General features: G+C 38.1%; 1 protein-coding gene across 3 annotated transcripts in view; it reads left to right on the forward strand.

Annotated features, from left to right (window-relative positions):
* The window catches only part of LOC129241372 (carbohydrate sulfotransferase 9), a 63,475-nt gene extending 40,477 nt beyond the window's left edge, over nucleotides 1-22,998 (forward strand). For 2 of the 3 annotated variants that reach the window (XM_054877643.1, XM_054877644.1), the window contains exons 3-9: nucleotides 3,920-4,048; nucleotides 4,840-4,987; nucleotides 8,848-8,914; nucleotides 8,984-9,128; nucleotides 17,172-17,327; nucleotides 19,021-19,352; nucleotides 22,126-22,998. In XM_054877643.1, coding sequence (XP_054733618.1) covers nucleotides 3,920-4,048; nucleotides 4,840-4,987; nucleotides 8,848-8,914; nucleotides 8,984-9,128; nucleotides 17,172-17,327; nucleotides 19,021-19,352; nucleotides 22,126-22,195 — 1,047 coding nt within the window. In that variant the 3' untranslated portion in view covers nucleotides 22,196-22,998. The remainder of the gene's footprint in view (nucleotides 1-3,919; nucleotides 4,049-4,839; nucleotides 4,988-8,847; nucleotides 8,915-8,983; nucleotides 9,129-17,171; nucleotides 17,328-19,020; nucleotides 19,353-22,125) is intronic. The other variant, XM_054877645.1, reaches the window with a different exon arrangement.
* The last annotated feature ends 3,111 nt before the right edge of the window (nucleotides 22,999-26,109 follow it).

Below are 26,109 nucleotides of genomic sequence, written 5' to 3' on the forward strand. Positions count from 1 at the left end.
TTCAGGCTACCGGGCCGCTGCAGTGTTTTCAAGCGGAGGTAGCCGCAATCCAAAAGGTAAGGTATTGGCTGCTTACTCTTGTATTTACTGCGTGGGAGGTAAACATTAAACTCCGACAGCTAAGCGGCAATTACGAACCTGAACCTGTTGTTGGTGCACTCAAAATTAGTCGGGAAATGCCTGACTTCTCTCTCGACTGCGTGCGAATACTTAAATATTAGGCTCATTTAGAATCCTGGGCACAGTGACTTAGCGGCAAACTGCTGAACGGTTGAACTACCCGATCAGGAGATACTTGAGATGGTTAACCCGTAAAATGACGAAATTGGGGTTCCCTTGAAAACCTATGACCTTGTGGAAAGCTGTGCTGCACGTCAATTCAGAGAGCGCTGGGTTAGTGCCCAAATATGCGAAGTTGCGAGATTCTTCTGACCCGGGCTAGATCGAAAGCTTTTGAGGGAGCTCCGAAGTCTAATAAAGCCACAGCTCACGAATTTTATGGGTATTCTTATGGAACGTTGCCAGTTAAATAGTATTCGTGCGATGAAACTTGGCTTTGCCTCGAATCCTTTCTGCAGCAGCTGTTTGGAGAATGAGGTGTAATCACAGCAACACCTTCTACTCAGCTGTTCTGCTCTCACCGAGTGGAAATTAAGATATCTTATCTGTCATGAATTCTGCATGATCATTTCAAATCTATGTATGCACACTCTCGTCCAATCAGTCGATGTTCAGATGGCAACGAAGTGTGCTTAAGGGGGGGGTAAGGGATAAACGCTAAAAAAAAACACTTTTTTCATGAATTTATTGTAGCGAAACGGTTCAAGTCAGTTTATTAAAAGTTGTTGCATATTAATAGGACTATGAATAAGTTCGTGCGGTTTTTTTCGAAATTTGAAACTTTATTGACGTTAAATGGTTACAAATTTAATATTCAAAGTATTGTCCATCGCTTACTACTACTTTTTCCCATCTTTCTGGCAATTCACGGATTCCCTTTGTGAAAAATTCGGTCGGTTTTGCCGCAATCCACGAATCGATCCATTTTTTGACTTCATCGTAATTACGGAAGTGCTGGTCAGCCAGGCCATGTTGCATCGATCGGAAGAGATAGTAATCGGATGGCGCAAGGTCTGGACTATACGGCGGGTGGGGTAGGACATCCCATTTGAGCGTTTCTAAGTATGTTTTGACCACTTGTGCAACATGTGGCCGAGCATTGTCATGTTGCAAAATAACTTTGTCGTGTCTGTCGGCGTATTGCGGCCGTTTTTCTCGCAGTGCTCGGCTCAAACGCATCAATTGTCGTCGGTAGACATCCCCCGTAATCGTTTCATTCGGTTTCAGTAGCTCATAATACACAACACCCAGCTGGTCCCACCAGATACACAGCATAACCTTCAGGCCATGAATATTCTGCGCCGACGTCGATGTTGAAGCATGCCCAGGGTATCCATACGTTGCCCGACGTTTTGGATTGTCGTAATGGACCCACTTTTCATCGCCAGTCACAATTCGATGCAAAAAACCCTTTCTTTTGTGCCGTTGAAGCAGTTGTTCGCATGCCATAAAACGGCGTTCAACGTCTCTTGGCTGCAATTCATACGGCACCCATGGCTTTTAAACGTTTGGAAATGGTTGATTGATCAACTCCCAAAGTTTTTGCAACCTCTTCTTGCGTTTGAGCCGGATCTTGATCGAGCAATTCCTCCAATTCGGTATCCATGAACTTTGGCGGCGCACCCTCGCGTTCTTCGTCTTCCAAGCCAAAATCACCACTTTTAAAGCGTGCAAACCACTTCTGGTACGTTCGCTCAGCTAGAGCATGCTCACCATAAACTTCCACCAAGATACGATGACTTTCGGCTGCTTTTTTCTTCATATTAAAATAATGAAGAAGAATTCCCCGCAAAAACACATTATTTGGCACGAAATTCGACATTTTCAAGTGTGGTAAAAATATTGTTGTTTACGCTTCAAATAAAAAACTTATACTGACGTTTGTGCCTTACGACAGTAGCTCTCCAATGAATGTTTGGAAATGTGGATCGATGGAATAATAATCAAGTTACGCCATCTGTTGTAAAACCGCAAGGAACTTATTCATAGTCCTATTATAAAGTAACATTTCAAGAATATTTGATAAAATTTTCATGTAAAAATATTGCAAAATGAGCGAATGAGAGCACATTTACGTAGACGTCTTTTCAAAAATACATTTTGCAGTAGTCAGCATATCTCAGCGTAGAATCATCTGAAATCAAAAAAATCGAATAATTTAGTTAAAGTATGAGTTAAACTTCCCCCCAACGTTTATTTTGACGATTTATTTTCATTTTCAGCCATTTGGTAGTCGTTGCCGCCATTTTGTAGGTGTGAAACCACCTTAATATAAAAAAAAATGGCGAAAAAAAAACGTTGGCGGCAGGTTTTTTATATGTAAAATATGTGTGCAAAATTTCAAAAGGATCGGTTGAGTAGTCAAATGCCAATGACTACGCACTTTAAAAAAAAAGGTTCGAGAAAACCGCAGGTATACGTTTGTAACGGACTACGCGCGCACCTGCTGCGTCTCGGCAGATGTTTGAGGCGGCTCGGCTTTATGCTCTATAACTTAAAAAGTTTTGCTCGGATTGACTTAAAATTTTAACATTTTTTTATTTTTGAAATGTTTTACTACAATAACATGCAAAAAAAAACCGATTTTTATCGGCACCGCGGGTGCGTCAGTTGACGTTCACTTTCGTTATTCATGAAAGCTACAATAAATCATGAGTATAGTCAAGAATTTAACGGTATAAAAACGCAGTCCAAAATCGACCCCTGGCTCCCGGACTATTAGCTCGTATATCACCAACACAATCTCAGTTTTTTGTAAACACACCCCAAGTGACGTCAGCCTATCAGCTTATTCCGTCGAATGCGCTCAGAGCCGAACAACGTGTTAAAGGGCACACCTCTAAAAATCTTTTCACCATTTCGGCTCTCACTTTTTAGCTCCACTTGCGGATAGAGCAGGTTTAGACATCACGGACGGCGTGAATTACATCAATAGCTGCAAGCGGTTAACGCAAATGTAATTTGCCATCGGCCGTCATACACCTCCACCATCCAAAGCTCCCTCTTCCTTTTTGCACTCAGTTTTTCTCTGTATGGTATAACAAAGAACGAATTTGATTGTTTGCTGCTTGTAAGTGGGCTCTTGTATTGACAGCTATTTAATCTCACCTACATAAAGAACAGTTTATGATTTTTTTCTTTGTTTTGCTTAGCTAGTGACATGTATGTTTTTATGTACGTTGCTCTGCAAGGGTCATTTTGTTGTATTTGCCAGGCAAGATAAATAAAGCGCGCTCTGCTCTCATCTTCTTCTAACCTACTATCTCGTATTCGCCAACCCTCTTCGCGTCCACTTGCCATTCAAGTGTAGATTCATGACCTGATAATTCACACCTGATTTCAGCGACACAAATGTAGTGATAACCACCTCCCGTACTGCAGGGTATTAATACGCCCATACACGCACACACCCATATATAATTTGCGCTCGTGTATAGTATAGCGGCAATCATACTCGTGCATACACACTCACCCATTTGTTGTACATGTTATTGTTGCTCGTATTGTTGCTTCTTTATATAGTCCAGGCTTTTGTACACATTTTTATAATTGTATTGTATAACGATTTATAAGCTGATATGAAGGGGGTAGAAAAAAAAATTGTAAACAAAAAATTCAAACAATTCGCACTACATCAATGCACCATTTATTTTGTAATTAGCTAAATTTGAAATGCAAATTAAATCGATTGGCGAAATTCAATACAATACAATGACAACTTAACTAAACTAAGCAATACTTAGAAAAACTGCAACAATAATATCACAACAATAATTTCTATTATCGTACAATTTTTTAGGCGTCAAAGTTCAACGATCACTTCGGTGATCAAAGTTTTCGTTATCCGGTAATGTTGCTGGGGAAAAATAAGGATCTAACTGTAGCGGCAACAGGAAGTTCTCGTAAAAAATTTTACAAATATGCTAAAGTAAATATACAAATGTACAAGTAACAATCAAAGTCCTTTTGTATACATACAACGTAACGTTTAAGCATTTCTCTCCACTCACACACATTCGTACATTAGTATACGCATATTTGTTTGTATGTAACCAAATAATTGCGCAAGTCTATATTAATGCTTAGTGCAACACATTAAAACGGGGCACATGCACAGCTGCAGCTATTCCGCTAAAATGGATATTTGTAAATAAAAAAAAAACACTTGCAAAAGTTTTCAAAATTCATCAGTAAGCAAACTCCAATTGATTTCTAATAATGCACAATAGAAAAAATAGAAAAAAAATAGAAAAAATAAGATATACGTATGTAGATATGTTAGCCATCGTCAAAATTTAATTACTCATAAAATCCATCGAATTCACTTCCATAAAATCAAAGTACGTGTCATGTCGCAATAAACTACCAAAATCACCCTATACCCCGCTCTTGGCATCTATAAGTATGATTAGTATGTACTTCAAACACTCGTATCACGCGACCCTAACATGCCCGTTACTCATACGCCCCGTGCGCACATTCCACATTCCTCATGCCACCTAAACACCCCCATGCATTTTGTTCGTTGTTTAATATTCTCCCATGTCAAACATTTAATGCATTTCCTTTTAGTAACCTCAACGATTGTCAAATGACAAAAATAATAGTTAAGTATTGCTGGTATTTTGAACTGTTTGCGCTTGTTTGCCTATACCTATATACATACTTGACAAGCTACATTTGTGCATTCTATTCATTTGTCCCATTTGTGTATTGTAGTATGTTAACGAGTCTCATGTGCCAGTATTGCCAGAGGAGTCCGTGCACACGCTCTCGCCGAACGATGTGGAACGCATCGAGAAGCGCATGGAACGGCGGCGCAAACTGCTGCAGGAAAAATGCGCCGAATTTGGGCTAAATGTAGTTGGTAAATATACGTGCAAGTTATTGTAATAGTAATGCATTTTTATGTACTTACATATAACCATAGATATATTTATATACTCGTACAATAATGTTAAGGAAAATATTTGCAAGGGTCATTCAAGCTGCTGTACGATTTGAAATAGTAAACTAAAAGCGCTTGATTTGATAATCAATTTACATATTTTAACGCTAGTTTTAAGAGCAGTCATCACTATTCCCTCATATTCAAAGTTGTAATATTTTTATTTTATTAATTTAGTTTAGGTTTTAACAAAAACATTACGGACTAAACGAAAACAAAGTTGACTTAAAACTATTAAAAAGATTACATAAAGCTAAAGGAAAGAAGAGATTTGTGAAAGAGTGACCTCAAACTAATTTATCCGTTTTTACCATCCACCTTTTATCTTTCTTATCTCTATTCTTTCTACTGATATCTATCCGGGTGTAGTACAACGGTCTACTGACTGAGTGCTTGGACTTGTTCAGCCCCCCACAAATCTAATCTAATCTAATCTAAAAGGAAAGAATTCAAACTTCTCGAAAAGTACGGAAAATCGGCGCATTTCTAACGTTTTGGATTCTATCATTGGATTAGAGTCCCAGTTGTAAAATCAACGTTTGAAGCAAATTCGTTTAAAAGAATTCACTCTAATATTCATATACAGGGTTGGCCATATTAAACTGACCCATTGAGTAACCCTATAACTTTTTACTGTAATTTGAAATCTAAGGTTTACGTCAACAAGCCAAAGACACTAGGCGCACTTAAGGCCAATATCCGACGGGAAATAGCCGCCATATCGGCCGAGACGCTGGCCAAAACTATGGAAAATGCCGAAAAACGGGCACATTACGCTATACGAGCTAAGGGCGACCACTTGCGCGATATCATATTCAAAAAGTGATGTAAACGAATCTCCTTGAACTAAATTAAATGTTTTTCACAATGAAACACAAAAAAATGTTTCTTTTTCCATATTTTTTTAATAATCACATGGGTCAGTTTAATATGGCCAACCCTGTAGATACATTTTTGCTTTCTCGGACCGAAATCTAATATCATATAAAGGCACTTATATAATATTTTATATATATGTAATTGGCAATTACACCCTTTAATGGGTATTTGGCGGACTTACTTCTTCTGTTTGCGCTGTGCGTCCTTTCCACATATGGAAAGGTGGTTTTTTATAAGCAGATTTTTCAGAAATCTCGGTTAGTCCATAAATTTCAGGTGGTTTTAAAATGAATAAAAAGATGTTTAAAGTATTTATTAATCAATAATATATTTTCCTTCATTATTTACAATGTCTTTCCAACGTTTAGGCAAATTTTTAATTCCCTGCTCAAAAAATTGTTTGTGCTTGGAGCCAAAATACGCTTCGATATCCCTTTTTATAGCTTCTTTTGAGGAGCAGTTGTTGTTACCCATATGGGATTGAAGTTCACAGAAAAGGTGGAACAAGGTGCAATATCCGGAGAGTATGGTGGATGCGGCATTAGCTCCCATCCGAGCTGGTTCAGCTTGCCCAATGTTTGCCTTGTGGTATGAGGTCTTGCGTTGTCGTGGTGAAACAAAACTTTGCGTCTATTCACTAAAGACGGTCGATTTTTGTTAAGGGGCTAGGTGGGTTACAGAGTTTCAAAAAAACGGTATTTTTACTATTTTTTTTAATATATACAATCATATATTTTATTTAAACAATTCAGCATATCAAAGATACATATTTAAACAGTATTTTGTGAAATTTTTATTTAAAAATTCCGAAAACTCAGCCGCTGGTACCTCATCTCCCTTAACGTCTCACAAAAAAATCCTCTTGCCGTGGACAGCATAACTCATTATTGGTTCATCTAAAATCAAAATACCAAAAATATTTCGTTAGTACATGGATAAATCTCGTTACTGGACGAAGGAAAAAAAAAATTTAATTTGAATTTTTGACAGACTTTGAACAAAAAAACACATTTATTGGTCAAATTTTCGTCATGTGTTGGCTCGAAAAAATTAGTTGTAATAAAAAAAAAAATCCTTCCTTCAATAACTTGATAATGTTATTCCAAAGATGTGTGCAAAATTTGAACAAAATCGCTTCATAATTTTTCGAGAAATCGTGTCCACCGACTTAAAAAATCGAGTTTTGAGATAAACGCATATACCTGCGAAACGCTGCACTGACATGGCCTCTCGTAGAATTTTACTCGGATTAATTTGAAATTTTAGGAGAATATTTTAAACATATTATACTATTTAATAAGACAAAAAAAATCGATTTTTTGAAATTTTCAAACCCACCTAACCCCTTAAGTGCCTCATTCATGATGGGAATAATAATCAGCAGTTATCGTTTGGTTTGGTTCCAGAAGTTCATAATAAACAATACCGGCCATATCCCACCAAATAGACAAGAGAATCTTCGTGGGGTGAAGACCATCTCAAGGGGTCGGTTCTGGTGTTTCATCTTTATCTAACCATTGGCGTTTGCGAACAGGATTATTGTAAAGGACCCATTTTTCATCACCAGTAACGGTACGGTTGCACCAGCTGCGAACACACATTCACTCTCTGTTGAAGGTTGGCGACGGAAAGTCTATGCGAAACCCATTTTCCCAGCTTTAAAACCTAACCCAACTGAACCAGGTGCCTGTGAACTGTTCCATGCGATGAATTTAACCTCTGGGCTATCATATCGACTGCCAAATTTGGCTCAACTTCCACGAGTTCGAGCAAGGCGTCGGAGTTAAAGACTTCAGGACAACCAGCGCGCGGGGCATTCTCCACGTTGCAGTTACCACTTTGGAACTTCGAAAACCACTTTTGCGTAGTCCTTACTCTCACGGTATCCTCTCCGTGAACAGTCTTTATTTCTGCAGCAGCAGTTCTTGCATTTTTACCACTTTTCTAAAAACAAATACAAAATATGCCTCTTATACGCGTTCGAAGATTCCATATTATTTTTTAACAACACCTGCTTCAATCCGCGATTAAAATCACTTGTTGAATGCACAATATATCAAAGAAAATATAAATAGTTCCGTTATATTCCGCGAATAATTTTTTGTATGCAAAAATCGTACAAAAGTGAAATTAAGGGTAAAATACGCACGAACTTATGGACTGACCTGATATAAATATCCGGGCTTCATGCCGTTTGTGCTGGTAAATATGTATAAATATGTTATTTACTTTTACTTATAGGCTTGTCTATAGAATGATGCGAGGTTTTTTCACTTAATTATGGATTACTTTATAGACTTTTAATTGCACACCGTAATATAATTATAATAATTTTGTAAAAAATATTTATTTTCCTTTTTTCTCTGAGCAACATAATAAATAATAAATATGAGGCCTTTAAAAAAAATTATGTATAAGGTTGTAAAAGTTTTATCTTTGAGATCAAGAAATACTTAATATTTAGTGAATTTAAGTACCTAGTAAGCAGAATTTTATAACAGCAGCTGTAAACGATTAACCCTTTTGCATCATTCGACGGAATAATCAGCGAGCAAAGACTTTCTCTTATCACCATGAACGGAAAAATCCACAATAAACCGTTTTTTTTTTGTTAAAGTTTGAGGAAAATAAACAATTTTTGTAATCCTCTAACATTATTTTTCATTAGAATAAACAGTAAATGCCTGGCCGACGCAAGGTATTATGGGCGCGAAGCATTTAGAGTACATCGCGCATTTCGAGCGGGTATGCAAAAGGGTTAAGGGTTTAAATACTGCATCGAAGTCTAGCTATTTAATGCCTCACAGGTAGACAATACTAAGTCGATTTAAGTTCTTTTATCAAAAATGCATAGTTGCAAGTAATAATTTACTAAAATTCACAATTTTCTCCTTTCGTAGGTAACGACACTTGGCACAAGCCCAACGCCTGGGAGTTTTTAGTCAATAAAAAATATCACATTATATGGTCAGTTAATTTTATAATGAATTATTATATGATATTTGAAATGCATATATAACTTTTTTCCATAAATAGGTGCAATGTGTTCAAAGCCGCCTCCTCATCATGGATGTTCAATTTTAATGTATTAGCCGGCTATTCGCCGGATTTCTTACAACGAACCAAAGAAGTGTTCCTGAATTTGGCAAGGGAACGCTATCCACGCGTTACTATTGAGCAGGTATAATACATACATATACACACATTAAGGTGGAGTGATAGGGTATGGAGAATTTTGTTTTTTTAATGGTCGCCGTAGCCGAATGGGTTGGTGCGTGTTTACCATTCGGAACTCACAGAGAGATCGTTGGTTCGAATCTCGGTGAAAGCAAAATTAATAAAAACATTTTTCTAATAGCGGTCGCCCCTCGGCAGGCAATGGCAAGCCTCCGAGTGTATTTCTGCCATGAAAAAGCTCCTCATAAAAATATCTGCCGTTCGGAGTCGGCTTGAAACTGTAGGTCCCTCCATTTGTGGAACAACATTAAGACGTACGTCGCAAATGGAAGGAGGAGCTCGGTCCAACACCTAACAGAAGTGTACGCGCCAATTTTTTTTTTTTTTTTAATAATGAAACCCTGTGTTACTGTTCTGCAGGTATAGGTATACCTATGATCAGAAAGTACGGTGAATGTTTAAATAAAACAAAACAATTAAATTGCCCGCAAATTTATAATATTTTATCTCCTTCAAAATATGACCCGTTTGAAGCAACACACATGTGCCAACGTTTAACCCAGTTCTCCATGCACTTCTCGTAGGCTGACGTAGGGATGGCCTTCAACTCTTTCGTCGCATTCTCTTTGATCTCCTCTATCGACTGAAATCTCCTTCCACGAAGTGGTAACTTCAACTTGGGAAACAAAAAGAAGTCGCACGGAGCCATATGAGGTGAATACGGTGCTTGTACGATGGTATTTACTTGGTGTTTGGTCAAATAATCCAGCACAATTTGCGCTCGGTGGGATGGCGCGTTATCATCATGCAAGATCCAAGAATTGTTTGCCCACATTTGTCTGATGTAAACAAACGCCAGGCAGACACTAATGATCCGATGGCGGTAAAAAGTGGCAGATGTGTGTCTTACAGTAGACACAACATACGAAAAAAATATGGACCGGTTCCCACGTGCGCGATTCATTTAAATTAAACATTGCGGGTACTTTTTGATCATAAGTTATATGCATATGATTTACATACACTAAGGTGTAGCGATTGTATAAGGAAATTTGTTGGTATTTTTTTTTTTTTTGTATGGCATAGCAATGAAATGCAGTCATCATAATACAAATCACAAAATATTACTTCCTAGGATGAAGTTTTAAGGTACTCCAGAAATTTTACCCAGCTCTTAATAAATTTCATATAAAGGGTGGTTAAGTTTCAAGGGCCGGTGTTGATTTTAAATAAAATACATTTTTTTTAGAAAATTTTTATCATTTCTCTTTGTTATGATAATATTGGTATAGCTCAATTACGTATAGAACAAAATATCGGCCAAATGGCCACCGCGGCTTTGGCGGCACACCTCTATCCGATGGTCCAAATTTTCGATGACGCTGAGACATAATTGAGGTTCTATGCCATTAATGTGCCGAATTATCTCATCCTTTAGCTCTTGAGTTGTTGCTGGTTTATCGACATACAATTTTTCTTTCAAATGACCCCAAAGAAAGAAGTCCAACGGTGTCGTTGACGTTTAGGTGTGGTTCACATTCAACATCGGCCCTTGAAATTTAACCACCCTTTATAAAAAAGTTGAAGTCTTATAAATATTTGCAACTTGCTTTTTACTGAAGTACAAAATAAAAATAATAACAATTATATTTTTAACGAATTAAAAAAAAATATTTTAAACAATAAATCAATTCGAACCGGCACAACTCATCATCCAACGCATCATTGAAAGTCATTTGATATCACGAAATAAATCAATAATACTAAATATCCTTACAAGTCACCTCAGCAGGCTAGTAAAAATCATTCATTAAGCAAGTAATTATTAAGTAGTTATTACATACTCAATTAATCAATCCAAACAATAACAACAATCAAAAGGGAATACAAGAGTCTGTACAAATGTATGCACGCAGGTTAGATTAGGTTAAGTTTCGGTGGTTGACACTGCCCATAAGTGTGGAGAGGAGACCCACTTAGTTCTGGAGGTCCATTGAGCTACCACTAGTTTGGACTCAAGTTCCCAATGTAGTGAAAGATCTTTGTCTCTACGGTAAACGATTTCTGCGGATTCAGCATCTGCTGGACATCCAAAAAAGTAAGAGTTTAGGCAGCGATATCTCGTTCTGGTAAAGCGGGGCAGTAGAAGGGAAAGTGTTGAAGTGTTCATCTCCTCCTCGCTCCTGCAGCTGCGACATCAGTCATTTGCAGGAAACCGCATACGTTTCCCATATACGAGGTGTGTTCAAAAGTATCGCGAATTTTGAATTTTCGCAGGTTACGTATATTCGAATTTCGATTTTTTGGTGGCGATATGTTGGCACTCATGTCTCTCACTCATGCCGACGAGTTCGGCCATTTTGGATGTTCAGTTAATTGTTGACAGCTGCTTTGCTTGTACGTATTTCGGCTCGTCTTCGATTTTTACCTATTCAAAAAGATGGATCAAAGAACCTGTATCAAATTTTGTGTGAAAAACGAAATTAAGTGCGCGGATGCATTCCGAAAGTTGACTGTGTCGTACGGAGAAGCTACTTTGGACCAAAGCCACGTTTATCGGTGTTACAAAATGTTCTCAGGAGGCCGAGAAGATGGGAACGACGACAACGAAAAGCGTGCCGGACGCCCGAGCACTCAACAACAGACGAAAAAATTGATGAAGTGAAGAAAATGGTATTGGCCAATCGTCGAATCACCGTTAGAGAAGTTGCTGAGGACCTAGACATATCGATTGGCTCGTGCCATTCCATTTTTTTTTTCAATGATTTGGGCATGAGACCGGTCGCTGCTATATTCGTACCAAAACTGCTCAATTTCGACCAAAAGCAGCATCGCATGAACATTGCTAATGAGATGTTGGAGTCTATCCGCGACGACCCAAATATGCTCCAGAGAGTCATAACTGGTGACGAATCGTGGGTTTATGGTTATAACGTGGAAACCAAAGCTCAATCATCTCAATGAAAGCTGCCGCACGCACCAAGACCGAAAAAGGTGCGCCAAGTTCGGTCGAATGAAAAAATGTTGCTTACCGTTTTCTTCGATTGCAGAGGCGTTGTGCATCATGAGTTCTTGCCACAGGGTAAAACGGTCAATAAGGAATATTACCTGCAAGTTATGCGCAATTTCCGCTAAGCAATCCGCCAGAAACGCCCGGATTTGTGGAAGAACAAAAATTGGCTCTTGCATCACGATAACGGCCCTGCTCACACATCGTTGCCTGTGCGCGACTTCTAATGATGCCACAGCCACCATATTCCCCAAAACTGGCCCCTGTGACTTTTTCATGTTGCCGAAACTGAAGAGGCCCATGAAAGGACGACGCTACGCTACGATTGACGAGATAAAGCCGGCATCGAAGGAGGAGCTGAACAAGATAAAAAAAATGAATTTTTTAAGTGCTTTGAAGATTGGAAAAAACGTTGGCACAAGTGCGTAATTACTCATGGGGATTCCTTTGAAAGGAACAAAATAGATATTACTGAATAAAAAAATTATTTTTGAAAAAACACAAAATTCGCGATACTTTTTGCACACACCTCGTATTTCCATTAGGTAGTGCCCGGTGATACTAACCTCTGCTCTAATAGAAGGCCGATCTGGATTTACGAGGGGCCTAGTTCTGCGCTCATTCTTTCTAGTGATCATACCAACTTCTGTATTAATAGAAGATTGATCTAGCTGAATGAGGGACCTAGTTCTACGCCCATTATTTATAGGCCAGACCTACCTCGTTATCTCACAAGTGCATGGCTCTGCTTGTGCCATGTAGATCGACCTGATATAGAGCCTCAAGCATGCTCAAGCATAAAGAGATGCCCGGAGTTGACTGATTTAGAACCAGTTACCCTCTTAGACAGTTCACATGCGACGCAATTTTCAGGAATCCCATGTCCAGGAACCTAGAAAACATTCGTGGGGCTCCACTTAGCCGACTCATTAAGAATAGCTCTACATGGAAAGCAGCTCTATGTAATTTGGAAGAATCACGCATGTACGTGCATAATTTTGGAAAAAGTGGAAATGAAAAGTGAAAAAAAGGTCGTAGTTAACGTTTCTTTTTTCAAAAATTATTGGTGCCAGAATCACTTTAGCGCTCTTATTTATTGGATAGAAAGCTAACTTTCTGCAGATCTGCTAAAATTAAAAAGAAAATGTACGATCCACCTTCCACCCTAATATTACATATATACACGTAGGTATAGCATGCGAAGGTATAAATACATACATACATATAATTGGCGCTTACACCCTTTTTGGGTGTTTGGCCGAGCTCCTCCTCTTATTTGTGGTGTGCGTCTTGATGTTCTTCGACAAATAGTTCCACAGTTTTACGTCACCTCTAAGCAGCAGATAATTTTTATGAGGAGCTTCTTCATTGCCAGAAAAAATGCACATACGCTCAATCCAACCAAGCTTCATCCTGAGTTTAATAAGAAAACTGGGTTGGGTGAAGTACTGTGGTGAGTAGAGGGCACAAAAAACCGTGAGGTCGAAGTGCGAATAGAATCTATCTACGAGGGGTGCCTTTTATATGTCGGGATTTGGCAACCCTGGTGTTGCACTCTGGCGACTGACAGCTGTATCGCAAAGTTTGACATTTTTTGGCTTTTACGTACTCAGAACGTTTTGAAATACCAGCGCTATTTGTGTTGTTTACAGTAACTTAAAAGATTCATCTCGGTCCAAAAATGGAATTAAATCGTGAACATTTTTGTGCGATTATTTTATACAACTTTCGACGTGGATTAACTCAGCAACATTGCATGGATGAACTTAATTCATTTTTTAGCGATGAAGCTCCATCAAGGACCAGTGTTTATCGATGGTATGGTGAATTCAATCGTGGTCGTAGTTCACCCCAAGACGAATTTCGTGATGGTCGTCCAAAATCAGTTGTTGTTCCGAAAACCATTGATGCTGTGCGCGAACTGATATAGCAAGATCGTCATGTGACCTATCGTGAGATTGAGACAATCTTAGGCATTAGTGGGACCAGCATACATTCAATATTGCATAATCATTTGACTGTCAAAAAAATTTGTTCGCGTTGGATTCCACACAATTTGTCAATCGCTCAAAAAAAGGCTCGTGTCGATTGGTCGAAGAAAATGCTCAAAAAATACGATCGCGGGGCTTCGAAACACGTCTATGACATCGTGACAGGTGATGAATCATGGATTTACGCATATGAGCCCGAAAGTGAACAGCAGTCGACTGTATGGGTGTTTCAAGATGAGCCAAATCCAACAAAAGTTGTTCGCGCACGAAGCACTTCCAAGCAAATGGTCGCCTGTTTTTTCGGAAAAACTGGACATGTCGCAACCGCACCACTAGAACAACGCAAAACAGTAAATTCTGAGTGGTACACAACCATTTGTTTGCCAGTTGTCTTCCAAGAAATTAGGAAAACCAATCGCCAAAGACGGATCACTCTTCACCAGGACAATGCGAGCTCTCACACATCGGCTCAAACAACTGCATTTTTGAGCATCCAAAACATCGAATTAATGGGTCATCCGCCGTATAGTCCTGACTTGGCACCGAATGACTTCTTTTTATTCCCGTACGTAAAAAACAAACTGAGAGGTCAACGTTTTTCGACACCTGAAGAAGCGGTTGCGGCATTCAGAATGCATGTTTTGGAGGTACCTCATTCAGAGTGGCAAAAGTGCTTCGACAATTGGTTCAAACGCATGCAAAAGTGTATAGATCTTCATGGAGAATATTTTGAAAAACAATAAAGTGATTTTCGATTATTAAAATTTGTTTTTGTTCTCTAATCCCGACATATAAAAGGCACCCCTCGTATCTATCAAATCGTGTTATGCATTTCCCTCTATGTAACGAAAGTTTAGATGCTTTTATATGGATTTTATATGGTTTTTATATGGAGAATGAAATAAGAATGGCTGCAAAAAAATATTATCAAAAATCAATGCGAATTTTGAACCTCTTCAAAATTACACCATATTATATTAAAGCAATATGTTGCAAATACAAAGGTTTCAAAACAAATCGCCTTACGCAGTAGCGATCTACTTTGCAGCTACTACTGCAGCAGAGCTTTTTCATGGCTAAACTACCATCGGAGGTTTGCCATTGCCTGCCGAGGGGCCACCGCTATTAGAAAAAAAATACCAGTCTAACGGTTAGACGGGATAGAAGTGAAACCTTCCGTAAGACAAACTGAGAGAGAATGAGACGAAAGCAGCATTAGGGGCGGGATAATTATAGGTTCATTATAATATTGCTATAAAGTTCATATTTTATTTTCTTCATTTTATTATTATTCATCCTCAATGTTTTCAATTTCAACAAATGATACGAGTGGCTTATGATAGCTAAAATATGATACAAATGCTTTGGTTTCGATGTTGTCAACATATCTTTGAAATACCGCGTCAATGGTTGTTTTTGATCGTGTTGTCGATTCAGTGCGATTGTTACACATTTTTAAATTGAATGTTGTATTGAGAACGTCAATTAAAGGAACCGCTGTGTCCAATGCAAAATTTACGTTAAAATCGCCACTTAAAATCATTGGAACTTTATTGTAATCTTTTCTAAGTATCCGCGATACTTCTAGTGTATACTTTATTAAATTTTCGTGAATGAATTCCGTGATGCTATTTATTGATTTTTTTTTCTGTCGATATTCACGACACCTTTTTGCATTATTTTTCGACATAATTGCGGTAAATATTTAAAAATGAAAATATTTACGAATATAAAAATACACACGCGGTTGCTATTATGAGCGTCCCCAGCAAAACCTGCGTGACCGAAACTCTAACACAATTACATTTTTTTGAATGTTACAAACACATATGCACGCAGGTTTTGCTGGGGCGTGACCGAAACTCTAACACAATTACACATATGCACTCGTATTTGTTTGAAAATCGACTTTTTTTTTGGTTCTCCGTCACCTTTGGAAAATGTGTAAACAGTAAGCAAACTTTATTCAAATATTTTCCCTCATTTTTGCATCAGTAAAATTAAACAAACGCCGTAGCCGAATGGGTTGGTGCGTGACCACTATTCAGAATTCACAGAGAGAACGTCAGTTCGAATCTCGGTGAAAACACCAAAATTAAGGAAAACTATTTTTCTAATAGCGCTCACCCCTCAGCAGGCAATGGCAAAACACCGAGTGTATTTCTGCCATGAAAAAAAGCTCCTCATAAACATATCATAAAATAAAATATCTGTTTAAAAAAAATTTTTTTCTTGTGATTCGAACCAAGGATTTTGGATCGGAAGCTCACATTGCTAGTCGCTCGGCTACCGCGCCATGCTGTCGGCGCTGGCCTAAAAGTTATTTAGTTCGTCGCTACGTTTATATCAACATATAATATAACGCTTCGTAGCCAAGTTGGTCGCTTTTTTCGTTTCACTTTTTCCCAAATCACTCCCAACGATTCTAAAGAAGTTTTCACTTCAAAAAAACTTTTTCTGTCACTTTAATTTTTCATGCACGCAGATGCGAGCCTACGCACTCCCGTATGATAGTCACGCACCAACCCATTCGGCTACGTCGGCCGCTTGCGTAGGTATTTATAAGCACAAACTATTTTATTAGGCCGGTTTTCGTAGCTTTTATAATAATAAACCATCCTCCAACCGGCTGGAGGGGCGCGGTTCGCATGACGCATGAATTATTTTAATAAATCACTTGCAGTAATTAGGCGCATAATTTTTGTTAAGGCGTTAACTGTTTCCTAATTGCTGATTGCTATTATTCAATGAGCAGAACGAAGAGCGATTAATTCTCCTAGCATTCTCGATACCGCAAAAAAAGCTTGCTATTTTTACGCCATTTAAGGCACTTGAAGTCACTTTCTTTTATTCCGCTGTATCCTTTTTGTACACAAAGTAATCGGCAGCCCATCAGCTAAATGACGATATTTTATAATAAATTACTTGTGACAACAATTTACATGCCCACATACATACATACATACATACATACATACAAATATTGTATGATACTTGCTTCATTAACGTCTTTGTGTTTTTGCTGTTGTGTTTTTGTTGTTTACAGCTGCGAGAAGCACAAAATGATTCCACTACATTCATGATAGCGCGTCATCCATTCGAGAGGCTTTTGAGTGCATATCGTGATAAGCTGGTATTTGCCATACCGCACTCCTATCACGACAAACTGGGGCGGCGTATTGTGCGCAAATACCGCAGCAAAGTGAGTAGCAGACACGCGCACGTTGGTAAAAAGTGTGCCAAACACATGTTTATGTTCAAACACATATGTACATATTTATTTATATTTTATATAATATTTATGCTTGCACTCGGTTGCATGAACTACTCTTGACCCGTTTGTTAAGGGGTCCCGGTGATCTAGACTTTTCAAACAATCAATATATTTTTTTTGATTTTTCGAAAGTATAGGCTTTTAAGAACATACTGTCAAATTTTTGGAAGGATATTCACAGTATTTTCGATTCTACAGCGGTTTTAGCAGGTAGAGTCAGATTCGTCTAAACTCAGTTATCTCAATACTACTTTTTTCGATCTGGTGTTGTCAAAAAAAAAAAAAACTATTCAACTTAATAGTCTGAAATTTTAATATGTTGTTCACAACATCAATGGCTATCGGCCGTACTAGAATCATATTATTATTTCAATTATTTCATATTTTTTTATTAAAAAACTGAAAAAAATAACCCGATTTTTAGAATGTCAAATTCATTTGTCGAACTTCTTTTTTTTATTTTTTTTTTTATTCTAGTAGCGGGACATAGCTACAGTCATACTGATTAATAACTTTTTAAAGTTTTTGTATTTCGGATAAATAGAAGACCCAAAATGACCACACCGTCCAGTTCCGTCGGCAGGGTCAATTTCAGCGCCATTTTTTAAATTATTAAACTTAAAAAAAAAACAATTTTGTTTTCATTTTTGTATGTAAAAAAAGCTAAATAAAATAAATATCGTTTTTCATTTTTTTATTGTAAAAAAAATTCCTGAAAATACCCTAAATTTTCGAGCTCTAGAGGGCCAATTTCAGCGCCATTTTTTAAATTATTAAAACTAAAAAGCATTTTTTTGTTTATTCAATTATTAAAATTAAAAAAAAAAATTGTTTTCATTTTTGTATGTAAACGAAGTTAAATAAAGCCCAAAAAATTTAAATATCATTTTTAATTTTTTTTATGGAAAAAAAGTTCCTGAAAATACCTTAAATCTTCGAGCTGTAGAGGGTCAACTTCAGCGCCATTTTTTAAATTATTTAAATTTAAAAAAAAATTGTTTTCATTTTTGTATGTAAAAGAAGCTAAATAAAATAAATATCGTTTTTCATTTTTTTATTGTAAAAAAAATTCCTGAAAATACCCTAAATTTTCGAGCTCTAGAGGGCCAACTTCAGCGCCATTTTTTAAATTATTAAAACTAAAAAACATTTTTTTATTTTTTCAATTATTAAAATTAAAAAAAAATAATTTGTTTTCATTTTTGTACGTAAACGAAGTTAAATAAAGCCCAAAAAATTTAAATATCATTTTTCATTTTTTTTATGGAAAAAAATTCCTGAAAATACCTTAAATCTTCGAGCTGTAGAGGGTCAACCTCAGCGCATTTTTAAATTATTTAAATTTAAAAAAAAATTGTTTTCATTTTTGTATGTAAAAGAAGTTAAATAAAATAAATAACGTTTTTCATTTTTTATTGTTAAAAAAAAAAAAAACTTGAAAATACCCTACATTTTCGAGCTCGAGACCACCGGGACCCCTTAAACTGTTGAAAACCAACAACATAAATACATATTTATGTATATAATTCTAATTATAAACACACGCATTATTGTTCATATATTAATAATTGACATTTTTTTTTTTTTGTTCTTTTTGCAATTATTTACCTTCACTTCGCAGAGTTTGGATATGAATTCGCCGAAATATCCAACATTCCCGGAGTTCGTGCGCTGGCTGCTGGATCAGATCAAGCACGGCAATGTCCAAATGGATATGCATTTCGTCTCGTCGACGATGTTCTGCACGCCGTGTGTCATTAATTTCGATGTGGTCATGAAATTCGACACCCTCGACGAAGATCAATTATATCTCATACACAAGACTGGCTTAACGCGCGTCATAGCGCCAGAGTGGCGAAATGCGGGCAAGGGCAAGAACACGCAGGAGTTGCTGCAATCTTTCTACTCAAAGTTGACACCCAAAGAAATGCACGAACTGTATCAATACTACAAGTGAGTATGCGTTGCAAATACATAAAGAAATAAAGAAAAAAGAAAACAGTGATAGGACGAACAAAGTTGTAAAGTAGGAGCAGAGCTTAGTAGTAGTTGAAGAGTCGCAGAATTTAATAATATTTTGTGTGAAATGAGCTTAACGAAAATACCCGAAGACATTGCATACCTTTTGAAAATAATAGAAATTTGAAATGATGTCGTGTTGCCACATTTATAGCCCTTTTCTAAATTTAAAAATAAAAATGAAACAATGGATTTCAGAAAATGGAACTACCTTTTCATTCACACCATTCGTACCAATACTTTTCCCGAGGTAATCGTGCGGTATGCAAAATTTGCAAAAAGGCGGCCGATGTAGCCGAATAGGTTGGTGCGTGACTACCATGCGGAAGTGCATAGGTTCGAATCTCCGTGGATGAAACACCGGAATGATAAAAAAAGTTGTACCTAATAGCGGTCGTCCCTCGGCTGGCAATGACAAACCTTCCAGTGTAAAAGTTCCGCTGCAGTAGTAGCTGCAGAGTAGATCGCCACTGCGTAAGGCGCGTCAATAGCATATCTGGATAATTTTGGGTAATTTTGAAGAGGTTCAAAAATGGCATTGATTTTTGACAATATTTTTTTGGCCGCCATTCTTATTACATTCTCCATATAAAAGCATTCGAGCATTCGTTATATCCAAGCAAATGCATAACACGCGTAGGTAGATAGATAGATTCTATAAGAGGTTTGCACTTCGATCACATGGACTTTTATGCCCTCTACTCATCACAGTACCTCACCCAGACCCAGTTCTCTTATTACACTTAGAATGAAACTGGTTTGGATTGAGCGTATGTGCCTTTTTTCTGGCTGCAGTTGGCCGAGGAGTGTTTGAGAGAAATATTCTGCGCAAAACCTTTTTGGACCTTTGCACGTTGGCAACAACGAATACTGCAGGCGATGGAACGATGGGCTGTATGAGATTTACGACGACATAGCGCAGCGAATAAAGGTCTAGCGGCTACGTTGGCTGGGTCCTGTCGTCCGAATGGATACAAACGCTCCGGCTCTGAAAGTATTCGATGCGGTACCAGCTGGTGGTAGCAGAGGAAGAGGAAGGTCTCCTATGCGTTGGAAAGATCAGGTGGAGAAGGACTTGGCTTCACTTGGTGTGCCCAACTGGCGCCGGTTAGCACGAGAAACTTTATTAAACTCGGCCAAAATCGCGTAAGCGGTTATCGCGCCAAGTAAGAAGAAGAAGTTGTCCGAGATGTATCAATCTTCTCCGCGCTAGAGCGCTGCATTCCAGGAGAAGGTTCATTGGAGTCTAGTGAAATTAGTCGCAGAAACGGCAAGAGTCCGTAGATCAAATCCCGATCATGTGCAGATGACTTCGCGGTCTGCACTGCTATATGAGGATGCCTGTGAGCATTCTCAGATTATCCTTGGGGAGGGTTAAGAGTTTTTGAAACCTCTTTTGGTTGCACCCTCTCCGTAAGGATTTCGCCTGGCGTAGCTCCATAGTTTGATGTCAGCCAACCTCTCTTAGCGCCACCTCTTCACTCCTGAGCTTCTCCTTGATGGTGTGTTATCTCATAGTTGGGGCTCTATTAGAGGCGAACCACCACAGGCTCTCTCGCCAATGCGTTCGCTATTTCGTGCCCAGTTATATCCTGTGTCCTGGGACCAAAATTAGCCGGATGCAATTGTGCATTCCTAGTAGATTCAGTTTCTCGATACAGTCGAAAACCAGTTAGTGGTTTAATCCCACAGGACTCTATCATCCTGTGACTGTGACTTGACTGTCGTGGGCTTGACTGTCACTCAGAATGGCAACTCGCTCATTCCGGACATTCTTGTCTAAGCTTATCTCTGCATATAGACAGACGGCATACATCTGCGCTTGGAAGATGCTCGGAAAACTACCCATCGGCACAGATCACTTGGTTCTGGGGTCGTAAACTCCAGCGCCTATGCCATCTGGGGTCTTCGAGCCATCTGCGTACCAGTATAGCGTTCACTCTTGGAGTTTTCTTTTCTTGGAGTTTCTATTCTAAACTTCAGTTCGATTCTGAACGTCCACGAATAACAAAAAAAAAAATATTAAAAATCAACGCAATTTTTGAATTATCTTCGACTAAGTATTTCAAAATTCAACGGGCTACAAAACTATGTAACCAGAATTTTTGTAAAAATTCCGGAAAAAAATTTGAGATTTTCGTAAAAAAATTATTGAGTTTTTTCAAAATTTTGTACAAAGTTTGAAACTTTGAGTTATATGGTTTTTTGTAGTATAAACTACTTTTATATTAAAAACCATTAAATAATTAGTCAAAACTTTGTAATGTGCCGACCTGCTGTTATTGTGAACACAGGTGCAAGTAGATGATATTTAAGTTCGAATACGAATAAGATCGTCAGTTTTGAGAAACTACTTCTAAGAAAAGGACTTTAATCACAAGGCTTTCCTCCATTCCGCTTCAATAAAGATGTGTTAAACGTCAAGGCTCATCCTCCTACCGCCTCATTTTTTCCGAAAAACAAAAATTATATTCAGTTCGTCTACTTAAAGAATACTTAAAAATACCTTTCTAATAATAATATCTATAAATAAATGTGAATGCAGTTACTATGTTAATTTATTATTACATCTATTTGTAAGAAAATAATAGAGTTTCTAACACACCTAATAACGTATTCTCATACAAGTAAATGCAACAATTAAGCATTCAAACAATTATATTAATTTAATTTTCTTCTAATTCTCACGCATTTCTCTTCCCGCCAGGTATGACTTTGAGTTATTCAATTATAGTGCGTCATCGTATTTTAATTTGGTACAAGAAAACGGCACCTGAAAATAATTAGGTCCTTCACCATGGACAGCAACAGCAACGACAGCAGTAGCAGCATTTTAGGTGTTTCACAAAGCAGCCACGCACGCACTCCTCAGAGCAACAACGAAGCACACACATTTATGTACACAAATCTACAGCCATATACACGCCCACATACATGCATGCATGCACACATACATACACTGACAAATCATACATATGAACAAACATACGTACATATACAAAAGTAAAAGCTAAAAACCAAAAACCAAAAAGCTCTAAGTAGAAAATTAAAGTAAATAAGTTAGAGAATGACACAATAAAATTGTTCGCAATGAGTAGTGGATTAATAGTGGAAATTTAATAAGTTTCGCAGTATTTACGGCACTCTTTGCATTGATGAACTTGAAGTGCTACATTGGCCAGAAAGTGAACAAAAATTGTAGCCTTCAAATAACTTTTATATGTATCTACATATGTAAATGTAGCATAATGAAGTATTGAAATAGTGCTTGCCACTTTATCGAAAACCTTGCATATCCAGCTAAATTGGTTGCATAATTGCTATATACATACATACATACACACTTATTACGAAACAGGCAGTATTGGCAAGCGCTTGCGAAAGTCCAAGCCTTAGGTACATATGCAGATATGTATGTATTTGAGCATTTTGAAAAGACACTGTACAATAATTTAGCCACGTAGTATAACTGATAAATATGAGCGCAGTATGCGTAGTTACATTTATTGCTAGTAGTGCTAAGCTTAAAATTTTTGCTAATAATTAAATTAAAATAAAGAAATTACAACATAAAAGATTAGATTACTGAGAGCACTTGTTCGATTCAACGGGCAAAGCAATGCTGAAAAAGAGGCGCGTTAATGTTTGAGGTGAAGAACGTGTCCAAAAATATACCGTAACCAACTGAAGGACTCGCATGAATTATTGCCACTTTCGGAATGTATTCGCATCTCAAATACGAGTACATATTGCATACTTATAGGCACGTTGTTTCACGTCAAACCGCCCTCGTGTTGTTAAGAATATAGGTATTTATTGGTGCAGACGCCAAAACATGACACAATAAAAATGTTGCGCAGTACTCGTAATGTTACACGAATAATTTTGTAGGTTTCACTGCATTTTTAACAATTCGTTTTAGAGGAGCACAAAATGCTACTTAGGTAATAATATATTTTTCTAGAAGTTCCGAAGTACATACTTACTTACTTGAATGATAGGCAAAAATAAAAACTAATGCCACTAAATTGGGTCATTTAGACTAAGAAATGTTCGGTAGGCAAAATACAATTGAATAAAAAACAACAAACCAAATGACAACACATTACCCAACCTAAATTGTTGAGCTGAATTGGTCAATTTTGTTATTTCTATTTAAACAAAAAGTTGAGTAATAATAAATCGAATTGAAATTTACCAAAATCTAAACAAGTTTTCTATTTTCTTTTACAACATAAATATGGAACCGGGTAAGTATGTGAAATAGCAAACAAGTTTTTTCCAATAGCAGTTCTCGCAGAAAAGTTAGACCAATCATCAGCTATCATAACGTAGGTCAAGAACAAGACTGATGCTGTTGAAGCAGTAACTTTTCCCTGTCATTCACCGGTCGTCTTCGTCGTCTGTAATTCACCGGTCGTCTTCGTCTAGCCCATCTAGGGGTAGGCCCAGGAAACATGCTGTTTCGACAGTTTGGTTCCATAGGGAGAGGGGTGTTAAATGAGTGGGTTTCGTGGAGCATGTGAAAAGGTGGTTAGTGTCGTGCGGGGTGCCTTCACATGCCGGACATATGTTTGATATGTCGGGGTCAATTCCGGATCGGTAGGAGTTTAATCTGCTACAGTATCCAAAACATAATTGTGCCAAGGTTACGCGGGACTTTCGTGGAATTTGGAGCTCTTCGTCTGCAATGGGTGGTGGTTGGACTCCGATGACGGCATTCGAGGGTCGGAAGGTTAAGAACGTGATGAATGTCGTTTATGGCCTGTCTGTACACTGTCTGATCCAGTAACTGTCTGTTTGTTTTGTCTGAGACCTCGTCCGCGTAGTTGAGGAAATGCCTCCTGATGTGCCTGGGAGGTGGCTCAGGCTCGAGCAAGTGTCTGCATGGGTGAGGCCTGCGGTAACACCCTAGCAGAAACTGCTTACTGAGCAGTTTGTTATGCTCCTTAACAGGCAGCATTTGAGCCTCATTATGCAGATGTTTTATAGGTGACATCAGAAGGCATCCTGTCACGGTCCTTAAAGCAGTGTTTTAGCAGGTCTGAAGCTTCGTCCACTGCGAATCACTGGTTCCAGGCGACCAGACAGGCGCTGCATAGTTTAGAACCGGTCGGTCTATTGCAACATTCCCTTGTCTTTGCCCCAAGTGCTGCCGGCGAGTGACTTGAGAACCTTGTTGCGATTCTGTACTTTAGTTACAATAGCGGTTGTATGCGCTGAGGAGAGTAAGCAGTCAACGGTAACTCCCACAATTTTGGGGTTGTTAACCGTCGGAATATGTGTATCATCGACTTTCACCTTTAGTTGTAGCTTGACCTCCTTTGTCCAGGTGGTGAAAAGGGTCGCCGTGGATGTAGGGGAGAGTTGTAAATTCCTCGCAGTGAAGAAGCGAGAAAGGCTGGCGAGGTAGTCGTTTACCGTGGAGCATAGGCCATCAAATACATTCCCATGGCAGCCGGTTCTACGTTACCGGAATGACTCGGGTTTTTTCCGACCAAGGGCTGCCACCCCAGTAAACTAGCCCTGTCTAGTGTACCGTATCCCACCCGCCAGGAAGGGATCGACAGAAGCGGTTTCAGTTGTCCCCTTCTCAGACATCGGTGTCCCCTTGACCGTTGTTTAAGGGGTTAGGGGTAGTCAGAGGCCCGAAAAAATGATGATTTTCACGAATTTTTTTTTGCTACTTAATTAATTTATTTAACAAAAATAAAAACATAGCATAAAAACATCATGTTTTAACTTGACTTCACCAAAATTTCAAAAAAAAAATTAATAATTGCAAAAGTTATCGCTGTTTGTGTGAAGCCCGTTTCTCCAGAAGTCCCTTGCGGTGAACATCACAAGTCCTTGCAGATTCATCTAAAACCAATCGGATGAGAAAAATTATTTTTATTGATAGATAATCTCGAGCCGGATCGAAGCTTTTTTTTTTCAAAATGAACAAAATGGCGGCCTCAGAAAATTTTTTCCAGATTTTAGAAAAAAAACCAACAGTTAATTGTTAAAAAAAAATCGAAATTTTTGGAAAAAAAAATCCTTCGATCAGGCACAAGTTTTTTATGTTTTTCAAAAGCTGTATAAATTTTATTGAACTCTACGTAGCGGTTTTTAAGTTACAGTGTTCACCAGTTTGAAAAACATAGTTTTGAGAAAAACGCATTTAAAGTTTTGCTATCGGCTCCGGAGCGGCCGAGCGCCCTTTGTTAATTGTTGAATAACTTGAAAAGTATTTGTCGGATTCACTTCAAATTTTTACACAATATTTTTAAAACATTATACTTTAAGAAAATGCAAAAAACAAAAAATCGATTTTTTGAAAATTCTGACTACCCCTAACCCCTTAAGGAAAACCGCACCATTTCTTTCTTAAAAAAGCCTAAGACTGATAGAGTTCTAACTCAGTGTTATTTCAAAAACATTTTGGCCTCAGTACGACAGAAGCAGGACGCTTAAAGTGCTGGGAATCCCACACCACTCAATTTTCAAACTCATAGCCGTGGTCACCGATCACTGGGTGATCGGAAGTCATGCGGAGAAGCTTGGACTCGAAAGATACAGAAAAGAAGCTGTTGAACACTTTCTTGGCAAATATCCGGGTCTGGCCGCTAGGCGCTTGAGGTTCGGGGATATCCTGAGCTGTTCTCCAGCCTAGATTCCGTTTCTCACCTCTACTACATCAACAGCACCA

This window comes from Anastrepha obliqua, chromosome 3 (genome assembly GCF_027943255.1).
Source record: "Anastrepha obliqua isolate idAnaObli1 chromosome 3, idAnaObli1_1.0, whole genome shotgun sequence".
NCBI classification, from domain to species: domain Eukaryota; kingdom Metazoa; phylum Arthropoda; class Insecta; order Diptera; family Tephritidae; genus Anastrepha; species Anastrepha obliqua.